The 10,379-nt window shown below is 33.5% G+C and overlaps 3 protein-coding genes across 4 annotated transcripts in view; 1 reads left to right on the forward strand and 2 right to left on the reverse strand.

Moving 5' to 3' along the window:
* The window catches only part of LOC115240623 (protein SEC13 homolog), a 9,318-nt gene extending 7,891 nt beyond the window's left edge, over nt 1–1,427 (forward strand). The window contains exons 2-4 of the mRNA XM_029815877.1: nt 13–194; nt 353–743; nt 812–1,427. Of these exons, the coding sequence (XP_029671737.1) occupies nt 13–194; nt 353–743; nt 812–1,120 (882 nt within the window). The 3' untranslated portion in view covers nt 1,121–1,427. The remainder of the gene's footprint in view (nt 1–12; nt 195–352; nt 744–811) is intronic.
* Nucleotides 1,424–6,332, reverse strand: LOC115240620 (helicase SKI2W-like). The gene is made up of 11 exons (XM_029815875.1): nt 6,007–6,332; nt 5,622–5,931; nt 4,971–5,493; nt 4,653–4,884; nt 4,319–4,572; nt 4,096–4,228; nt 3,740–4,018; nt 2,686–3,578; nt 2,252–2,610; nt 1,982–2,160; nt 1,424–1,851 (listed from the first exon to the last, which is right to left on the reverse strand). The coding sequence occupies exons 1-11, from the start codon at nt 6,022–6,024 to the stop codon at nt 1,522–1,524; spliced, it is 3,510 nt and encodes a 1,169-aa protein (XP_029671735.1). The 5' UTR covers nt 6,025–6,332; the 3' UTR covers nt 1,424–1,521.
* Nucleotides 6,333–6,648: 316 nt separating this feature from the next.
* On the reverse strand, nt 6,649–9,066 carry LOC115240624 (ribosomal RNA processing protein 36 homolog). Of its 2 annotated transcripts, none has more exons than XM_029815880.1 (3): nt 8,901–9,066; nt 8,255–8,765; nt 6,649–7,276 (listed from the first exon to the last, which is right to left on the reverse strand). In XM_029815880.1, exons 1-3 carry the CDS (start codon nt 8,943–8,945, stop codon nt 7,137–7,139), a joined length of 696 nt encoding a protein of 231 aa, XP_029671740.1. In that variant the 5' UTR covers nt 8,946–9,066; the 3' UTR covers nt 6,649–7,136. The 2 variants fall into 2 exon arrangements, with proteins under 2 accessions (XP_029671740.1, XP_029671741.1); XM_029815881.1 differs by lacking the exons at nt 8,255–8,765; nt 8,901–9,066 and adding exons at nt 7,355–7,865; nt 8,001–8,132.
* Nucleotides 9,067–10,379: the final 1,313 nt, after the last annotated feature.

Below are 10,379 nucleotides of genomic sequence, written 5' to 3' on the forward strand. Positions count from 1 at the left end.
CACGACGCCGAAATGGATTACTACGGTTTAAGGTTAGCTACTTGCTCGAGTGACAATTCGGTGAAGATATTCGATTTAAAGAACGGCACTCAGAGCCTAGTTGCTGTTCTCAAGGGACACATCGGTCCCGTGTGGCAAGTCGCATGGGCGCATCCCAAATTTGGCAATCTTTTAGCATCTTGCAGCTATGATAGGTATACGTTGATATTCTTGATTTCTTTTTCCTAAAATGTCAAATAAATTTTCAATAATATTATTAAATATTCTTTTTTTAAGGATATAAACTCGATAATTTAATTAAAACAGCTGAATGTAAAATATCTAACAGCTTAACATATGTATGTTTGCGCAGAAAAGTGATCATCTGGAAGGAGCTTGGAGAATGGACAAAGATATACGAACACACGGGTCACGATTCGTCCGTCAATTCGGTTGCCTGGGCGCCGCACGAGTTTGGTTTAATCTTGGCTTGCGGAAGCTCGGATGGATCAATCTCTATCCTCACAAATACCGGAGATACTTGGCAGACCCAAAAAATATCAAATGCTCATACAATTGGGTGCAATGCAGTTAGTTGGTGTCCAGCAATCGATTCAGCTGTTGACTCAGCCAACTCGACTCAACAAAGAAGCGGTCCTATTAAGAGATTAGCCACTGGTGGCTGTGACAATTTAGTGAAAATATGGAAAGAGGAAGGCGATAGATGGATAGAAGAAAATAAATTGGAAGCGCACAGCGATTGGGTATGATTTAATATTGCAATGGAAATGTATTGGAATAAGGATCTATGTGTATTTTATCAAACTTACAGGTTCGAGATGTAGCCTGGGCACCAGCGGTTGGACCATCTAGAGCCGCCTTGGCATCTTGCTCGCAAGATCGCCGCGTGGTCGTATGGACTTCTAACGATTACGCTAGCTGGACGCCAAACGTTCTTAACGTCTTCGACGATGTAATCTGGAACGTCAGCTGGTCGTTGACTGGCGGTATCTTAGCCGTTAGTGGCGGAGACAACAAAGTCTCTCTCTGGCGCGAAAATTCCGAAGGACAATGGGCATGTATTTCGGAATTGAATAAAGATCAAGGGAATCTTAACAATCCAGATCAACGTGCATTATAATGTCGTTAATAGAAATGTAAAGTAATGGCATTTTATACAAATAAGCATTGTAAATTAACACAATTTGTTTAAAATTAAGTATATCCTGGCAAACTGCACAGTTATTACGAGTTATTTACTATTAGTATTTGAACATCCGCAAACATTTATAATAAAATATAATATAATGTCGCTTAATTGTGTGATTATAAAGTTACATTTTATTATACAATTATTATCAAAAAGTTATTAATATTTTCAAGTATCGTATATCTATATATATATATATGTTTATGGACAAAATATTTTTCACAAATAGATTACGTTTTCAAAAATGTGTACGTATTCAGTTCATTATATTTATAAAAGGAATACATTTTTCTATCTCCAAAAGTCAGATTATTTTATATTTCATCTTCTCACTAATCTTGAGTATATAAAGATGCGGCGAAAACTATGTCGCGTTTGATTGCAGTCGAAGCTTCCTCCATCTTTTCTTTCAAAACCGGATCACCTATAGTCACGGCCGCATTTTTAACATCTCGCAAGGTTTCGCCGAGTTGTTGTATACATCGAACTATAATTCCTTCTTGGACGTCCGTCATTTTCATGATCTCTGCGAACGATTTAGCTTGCGCCCATTCGTAGACAACTTCCACCAAACCGAAATTCAAAGACGGTATCATCGACAATTGATATTGCTGCTCTAAACGTTCCAATTCCGCATGCACCTCGCTCATTATCTTGCAACCCTAAAAGAAAAGGAGCATCGTTTTAACTTCTCGATGCGTAATCACCCGCGTGTGCGCACGCGCGATATGTAATTTTTTTAAATCTTTATTAATAATTATTCGAAAGAAAAGACAGATTAACGACATGTACATTAGCGAGATTCGGTGTGAGTGTAGGTTCCGAATCTGTACGTTGTTGAAAGATTAGTGCTGATAACAACGCTACTATTTCCGCTGGTTGTAAAACGGTTAACACATTCTTGAGAATCAGCTCTGTTATCAACAACTCGTTACTACCCATTTGCAGCGCGACTCTTCCTTTTAAACCAACTGCAAATCAATATATTAAGACTATAAAGAAATATTATTCACATGTAACACTATTACATATATAGAAATACTTTTACCATAATACACAAACCTCTTTCATCGCTATCTATATATCTCAAATGTTTGAGCAGAGCCACCATATTCATATAATCCGGATACAGCGCCATTCCTTCATCGCTAAGTTTAAGTTGGAGCTGCCGTTTTTTATCTTCGAGTTGATTTCGTTCGAATACAGGTCTAAACTGTTCTTCGAAATTCGGTATTTCCATGCACCTCATGTCGTTGAGTTCAGCTTTTAATTTGTCTCTATGCTGTACTCTTAATTGAAAATCATTTTTCGATAAAAGTTCGATATACGGACATAGAATTTGATCATTGGCGGCAGCATTAAATGATAGAGAAATTAATTCTTGAACCGCCGTCTGACACGTCTGCCCCGGTGGATCGTTTCTAGGGAAAGGAAATAGCGGATAAATATGATATTCTAAGAATTTTTGCTGTTTTGTTATATTACTTAAATCTTACTTAAATCGTGAGATTTGCCTCTTTTCCCAATCATTCTGCACTAAAGAGCAATCGACTTTTATCTGACACTTAGTTATCTTCAGTATATGCCATGAGTATAAAGTCACGACCTCGTGCGATGTATTAGTGCTTGGAACAAATATATTTTTTTTCGTTAGACTAATAATTTCACACCATTTTTCATATATTTGAAGATTCTTGAATTCAGCAGCCTCGGAATTGGATGCGTCCGCGTCCTTGAGTATCAACACTCTGTATTGGGTGAAACTTTTATAATGCATGACTTGCAGTAATAGACCTAATTTGTTGTAATGATTTGCATATGATATTAGCAAGATTCTGCCTTCGGTTAAAGCTTTCGCTAATTTTTTGGATTCGAACAAATAAGGATTTAAAAATTTAACGTCCTCTAGATAATCGACCGCCACGTGATAAAACGTAGAGAGCTTCTTCTGCATCTCAGTCAAAGTCGGCAGATTTGATAATTCTCGCTCGATTTTTCGTAACTCGCTGTTATACGTCGCTTCCTGTGATGCTAGCGGTGATTCCTTGAAAGACTTGCGCATCATCGCTTCAACGGTGACGGATTCATTCACCCTTCTCAAATTTAAGAGCATGGAGTACGTGACTTTGAATTTCGACTCCAATGTCTGCGGCTCGCCGCACATCATAGGTTTCAAGTCGTTAAAGTGCGGTACGTCGTACCTGCACATCACTATAACTGTTCCCGTTGTGTCGTGACCTCGCCGTCCAGCTCTACCAGCCATTTGTATATATTCAGTCGGGTGTAAGATACGAAAGTTGTTTCCGTCGTACTTTCGTATGGAATCAAATACCACCGTGCGAGCTGGCATATTAACTCCCATGGCAAAAGTTTCTGTCGCGAATAGTAACTAAAATGCGATGAAATAACAACTGTTATATTTCTTTTTCTAAATTCTTTATATAATAACGTATTTTCAGTCTAGACGATATAAAGAATTTTACAAAGACTTTCTTTTAAATATTCTTTAATTACTACCCATCACTTTTCGACATGTTTTTGCGGAATTACCTTTACAACTCCACTTTGGAATAACATTTCTACGATTTCTCTCAAAATTGGCAGTATCCCACTATGATGTATACCTACACCTTTCTCCAAGAGCTCTTGCATCATAAGTACTTGTGGTAATTCTCTATCACTACCTTTCAGATGTTTTATATTAGAGTGAAAAAATGCATGCACTTGATGTTTCTCCCTCGCGGTTGTTAAGTCGAGATTTCTCAGTGTAGCAGCATTCATATCACAACGTTTTCTTGACAAAGTAAATACAACAACAGGTAACATATCCTGCAAAATGGATGGCGTTATACTGCATATAACTGCAAAATCTTTTTGAAAAATTAGTGTGGCTATTAAAAATTTACATTTTTCTGGAGATGACTTATAAATGCTCTCCATAATACTTCTTCTTGTTTTGGAGTCATCTGAATTCTTCTCCTAGAATCCTTTGGGTTTTTATTCTTTTTCTTATCGGATGCATTGGTCGCTTTGTACCATCTATAAATTGATATTAATAAAATATTATTATACTATGTACTTGCTTTGCTCACAAATATATATGTAAAGGTAAGAAGAGAAATGATTTACCCATCTAATAAGAACTGGCTGTTGCCATCAAAGACCAAAAACTTATCATCTTTAGTCTTACCATCAGTGCCAGTGTATAAGTAATGTAGAAGAGGTATTGGCCTATTCAAAGTGCTAATCACGTACATTTTTCGCTTCTTGATACGACCGACCCAATCTGCGAATATTATTGGATTTGGTACAGTCGCAGATAACATTACTATATTGATTGTCTGTGGTAAAAGAATGACTATTTCCTCCCATACGTGACCCCTCTGTAAATATAGGGTAATATAAATTGTTTAATCGCAATAATATCGTTTTTAGGATAATTAGTATAATCAATATTTCTCACATCTTCATTATTTATATAATGCACTTCATCAAATATGACAAATTCTAAATCCCGTAAAACATCAGATGCACAATACAACATTGATTGTAGAATCTCTGTCGTCATGATTAGGCATGAAGCAGTTTGATTTATTTGCAAATCACCTGTTAATAATCCAACGCTTTCAAACTTTCTCTTAAACTCGCGATATTTCTGATTTGATAGCGCTTTTATAGGGGATGTATAAATCACTCTAAAATGGGAAAAAATAGCAATTGGGAAATTAATAGTTAAATATTATTACAATATTAAAAGTTTGCACAGACTTTGCAGCTCTACCTCGTCATATGCTTTTGACTCAATGCAATGGCATATTCAGCAACAGTAGTCTTTCCTGCTTTAGTTATTGGTGCAGACACATCCAATTGCTCTGCCCATTCTGTCTTTGCAAACTCTGATTGTTTTTCTGATATTTTCAAGACAGGTATATTCGTCTCTTCAGGCAAAATAGAAATGTCTGTAAATGGAATGTTGTTATCCGAAATTTGAACATTCTCTTTCTTTGGCTCCTCAATTGAAGACCATAAACCAAGTAAATTTCCCTCCTCATGTATAACAGCCATTAAATTGATATTATTGTCAATTTTTAATTCTTCAGATTTTTTAATTTCTTCGACTTCTGTTTCATTCTTTGTGCAATTAATCGATGTGCAATTGTCGCTTTTAAATTCTACACCCGAACTAAAGCCTTTGGCTAATGTCCTCAAATTCTTTTCAAAGTCAATATCGTTTAGAAATTCATTTTCAGGTACTTCAGGTTCTTCAAAACCACCAGGCCAAAAAGGAATATTACTAGGATTACCTATAAAGAATGTATTATATTCAGGATATTGCATTTAGTATTTTATACAGTGTTTGATTATGTTTTGATTGATATTTGTTAAAATTCTGATCAAGAGAAATACATATAACAATAAGATCATAGAACACCTCGAACTCCATCTGTAAGCGGTCCAGGTGCACGAGTCATAGACATAGAATTTCTTGCTGTTTCTCCTGCGCCTTGCAAGACGATTTCTTGCATTTCGCCAATCTTGCCTGTTATAGGATCGCGATCAAACTTTAGCGTAGTATCGATTGGAGCCAAATCAAACTCCAATAACGAACAAACATTTGGTTTACGCGACCAGTAACATTGAGCACTGTTCAGCTGATGTATAGGTAATCGTTCAGGGCATTCGATATATTCCCGTAGTTCTAACTTGATGTCAGGCCAAATCGGTGGAGGACCAATGTGTAACTAAAAAATTTATATACTTAAATGCACGAAACTTTATTAAGAAGAGTCATACACATGATATTTAATGACACTTACCTCTGATGATTCATTCATTGCTATGTTAAGTTTGTTAAGTTTCTTTGTGTTTATATTTATTAATAAATTACAATATAATTAATATTCTTTAAAATTATTAATATATAAGCTTTGTCACAACATAATTGATAAACTAAGAAATAATTTTACAAGTTCAATCATTCATTAAATAATTACCATAATCACTTATTTCTCAAATTATTTAAATTTCGGAAAATACTTGAATCGAAAATAATTTTTATACAATTGTTTTCAGTTGATCAGCTGTGAATTAAAAATCAGAGAGACTCCAATCTCTAATCGGCAGGAGACTATAGAGACCTCTGTCAGTCGGCCGTAAACTACGGATTCGTAGTTTTCGTATTATGGCTAAAATACACAGAAAATTTAAATAAAATTATATATTTATTATTCCGTGCTAGATCCATAATTGCGGATCAAAAAGTGAAGTTAAAATAAGAAATATGGATTTATTAATGTTTTATTAGCTGCGCGTAATGTTTTGTGTTCTAGTATATACTACGGACAGCGATTATAAATTATTATTGAACAAGTATTTTTATATATATGCGCATGTGAAATGAAATAAATTTTCTTAATAAATATATCCTTAATTTAAAAATAATGTGTAGAAGATATTTATATTCTATACAATATATTCTATACATTTATATTCTACACAATATTATGAAAGATATCGCAATTTTTCATGTAACATTTTGCGAAAACCTAACAGCTAACAGTATCCCTATCATCGCGAACGAAATAATTAACGCTGCTAATTATTAAAACTTTATAAATCATTAAAATGCTTTAAAATTAATATACTATTAATAATACTTTAAAATTATATAAGCAGTTATTACGTTATAATAAAATAGTATTCCGTTCCGAAAATCGAGCAACGTTTTGTGAAAACTTAATTAAACAGGCGACCGTCAATCAAGCGACATATTATACAATCATATGTAAATTAATTAATTAACTTTGCTTATAATCAGAACTTTTTAGAAATACAAAAAAACTTTTTTTATTATATCATATATACATTTTTTCTATCTTTTCTTACAACTATAGTATATACATGTGTATATATACACATATATATATGCAAAATATGTACATTTGTTTTATTCCATCTGGTAAGTTCTCAATTTTGCTCTGTCTTTGTGCTTATTTTTCTTCCGCAATCTCTGAATATGCTTCTTCAATTTACCTTTGTTTTTCAATTCTTCATACTGAGAGACTAAATCCAAAATTTTCTGTTCAGCTGCAAAAAACAAATAAAATAAAAAAAAAACAGTCACAAGATAAATCTATTAACCCCTTGACTATTTAGTTAGCTTACATTTTTTCTTAAAGACAGGTTTCTCTCCTCGTTTAATTAATTCTTGCACTTCCTTCTTCTCTTCTCGCTTCTTCTCTTCTTTCTCCCTTCGCTTCTTTTCTTCCCTTAGCTGATTTTCAAATCTTTGAATGAGATATTTTATCTTTTTTATAGTTTTTGGATCGGTAGCTTCTTTTAATTCATTTTTCAAGGTTTCGAGATCATTCTTTCGTAAGTCATTAATAAATGCATAAGAATGTTTAAAGACTTTTTCATCAAATGTACCGCATAAACTATCAAATCTGGGATCTCGGACTACAACTTTTTTGACCGAAACTAATTCTCTAAATCTGGAAACTGGTTTTTTAGCAGATATTTCCCGTGGCCTGTTCTTATTTTCCCGTTTAAATTCTGTCTTTTTCTTGCTTTTGTTTCCAAATATTGTTTGATTATATATCTTAGTTCCCAATTTTTCCTTTAATTTCTGCAAATCTTCGAAACTCATATGTTTCAACTCCTCTCGTATTTGTTCCTAAAACAAATATAAAATTTATTACTACATATACAAATAGCACGTAAACATTTTTAGTAAAAAAAAATGTTTAGTAAAAATAGCAGTGACAAAATCAGCTACATAAAAAAAAAAGAAAAAAATAAAATATCTTACACGATCTTGGTCCTCTGCAAGTAGAGATCTTTCATCATCGCTCATGTTGAATTTTATACTTTAAAATTTTTAGGTTAGAATTATAATTTATTTGTACCAGAGAGAAACCTGAGAGGGGTCACGCCGCCGTTTAATTCTTCATACTGAGAGACTAAATCCAAAATTTTCTGTTCAGCTGCAAAAAACAAATAAAATAAAAAAAAAAACAGTCACAAGATAAATCTATTAACCCCTTGACTATTTAGTTAGCTTACATTTTTTCTTAAAGACAGGTTTCTCTCCTCGTTTAATTAATTCTTGCACTTCCTTCTTCTCTTCTCGCTTCTTCTCTTCTTTCTCCCTTCGCTTCTTTTCTTCCCTTAGCTGATTTTCAAATCTTTGAATGAGATATTTTATCTTTTTTATAGTTTTTGGATCGGTAGCTTCTTTTAATTCATTTTTCAAGGTTTCGAGATCATTCTTTCGTAAGTCATTAATAAATGCATAAGAATGTTTAAAGACTTTTTCATCAAATGTACCGCATAAACTATCAAATCTGGGATCTCGGACTACAACTTTTTTGACCGAAACTAATTCTCTAAATCTGGAAACTGGTTTTTTAGCAGATATTTCCCGTGGCCTGTTCTTATTTTCCCGTTTAAATTCTGTCTTTTTCTTGCTTTTGTTTCCAAATATTGTTTGATTATATATCTTAGTTCCCAATTTTTCCTTTAATTTCTGCAAATCTTCGAAACTCATATGTTTCAACTCCTCTCGTATTTGTTCCTAAAACAAATATAAAATTTATTACTACATATACAAATAGCACGTAAACATTTTTAGTAAAAAAAAATGTTTAGTAAAAATAGCAGTGACAAAATCAGCTACATAAAAAAAAAAGAAAAAAATAAAATATCTTACACGATCTTGGTCCTCTGCAAGTAGAGATCTTTCATCATCGCTCATGTTGAATTTTATACTTTAAAATTTTTAGGTTAGAATTATAATTTATTTGTACCAGAGAGAAACCTGAGAGGGGTCACGCCGCCGTTTTTCCTGTAAAGGCCCGTCTACATAAGACGCAACACGCCAGACGCAAGCAAAATCGATTTTGCTTGCGTCTGGCGTGTTGCGTCTTATGTAGACGGGCCTTTACAGATACGAAAATATTATAGATTTGTTAATATTTCATGTTAGCTGCGCGTGATTTATTTTTATTTTAATACATATTATGGTCGGGAAGACGCTAGAAATGCTTCGAAACGTTTGGTTGACCAATCAGGACAAAAAGAGTAAAAATTTCTTTATTCTGATTGGTTAATGTAATGCTTCGAAGCATCTCTAGCGTCTTCCCGACCGCAGCCTGTGTTCATCTTGACGCAACAAATGCTGGAAGCGTTCGATTAACCAATCGAGGCAAAGATTTCCTTATCCTGATTGGTCAATCAAAAGTTTCGAAATTTTCATAGCGTTAAACCATAGATATACAAAATACATAGATGTAGTATTAACTGCTAATGTGGGATCAGGCTGGTAGGCTCTGTTCGACGCGCAATCGCATTCGCATGTTTGATCATTTTGTTTACGCGTATCCGGTGATTGTCTACAACAAAGAGAGAGAGAGAGTCTGCTGCTAGAATCAAGGTACCGGATAATCTTTTTTTCACAATATTTTTCGGTTTTTCCAGTTCTGTAAAAATTATTCAAGTTTTATTACAATTAATACTCAGAAAGACAAAAATTTGTTGTAGGAATGAAATACTAGCTCATGATCAATATTTTTTATATATCGTACCACGAATTTGTCGGATATTCCGATTGATTGTCGAATACAGAATTTCTAGAATCTCGAGAATTTTTTCAATAATAGTCCGAAACAATATACCGACAAACTCATTATACAATAAATTAAATATGCATCGATACCGACGAGGTATTGTTTTTAAGATTTATAGTTTTACATAACATATAATATTTATTAAAATGATTCATAATCTCAAATATTATTCGTAAAATAATATTAGTCAATTAGGTTTGTTCGCGTTGCTTGAACTTTTTCCACTCAGCATCTTCGCTTTCACTCTCTTCAACATCCGAATATATATTTATTTCGTTTTAAGTGCAAAAATTTTTGGGAATTTTAAGCAACGCGAACAAACCTATATATATGTCTATATCAATTTCAGCACAAAACCTTAATATAATTTTCTCAAGAAATTCTTAATAATAATAAAACGATCGCTTAGCGATATACAATGAATGCCGGAAATATATTCGAGAATTAACAAGATAAACGTGAGCGTTTCAATGCAGACATCGTGGTTGCGCGCGTATTTATTCCGCATTGCGCAAGATTATGAAATATCTAATTTTACGCGATGCACAGAGGGCACACACACA

This window comes from Formica exsecta, unplaced genomic scaffold (assembly GCF_003651465.1).
Source record: "Formica exsecta isolate Colony F162 unplaced genomic scaffold, ASM365146v1 scaffold443, whole genome shotgun sequence".
In the NCBI taxonomy this organism is placed as follows: domain Eukaryota; kingdom Metazoa; phylum Arthropoda; class Insecta; order Hymenoptera; family Formicidae; genus Formica; species Formica exsecta.

Bases quoted from the DNA above. Each gene is read 5' to 3' on its own strand.
- LOC115240620 (XM_029815875.1), bottom strand. The intron at 4,019-4,095 runs GTAAATTTTTAA...TCCATTTTGCAG, and splicing joins TAAGTCATCTCCAGAAAAAT to GATATGTTACCTGTTGTTGT. The intron at 2,161-2,251 runs GTTTGTGTATTA...ATTGATTTGCAG, and splicing joins TATAGATAGCGATGAAAGAG to TTGGTTTAAAAGGAAGAGTC.
- LOC115240624 (XM_029815880.1), bottom strand. From the start codon at position 8,945: ATGAGCGATGATGAAAGATCTCTACTTGCAGAGGACCAAGATCGT. The intron at 8,766-8,900 runs GTAAGATATTTT...TATTTGTTTTAG, and splicing joins TTGCAGAGGACCAAGATCGT to GAACAAATACGAGAGGAGTT. The intron at 7,277-8,254 runs GTAAGCTAACTA...TGTTTTTTGCAG, and splicing joins ACCTGTCTTTAAGAAAAAAT to CTGAACAGAAAATTTTGGAT.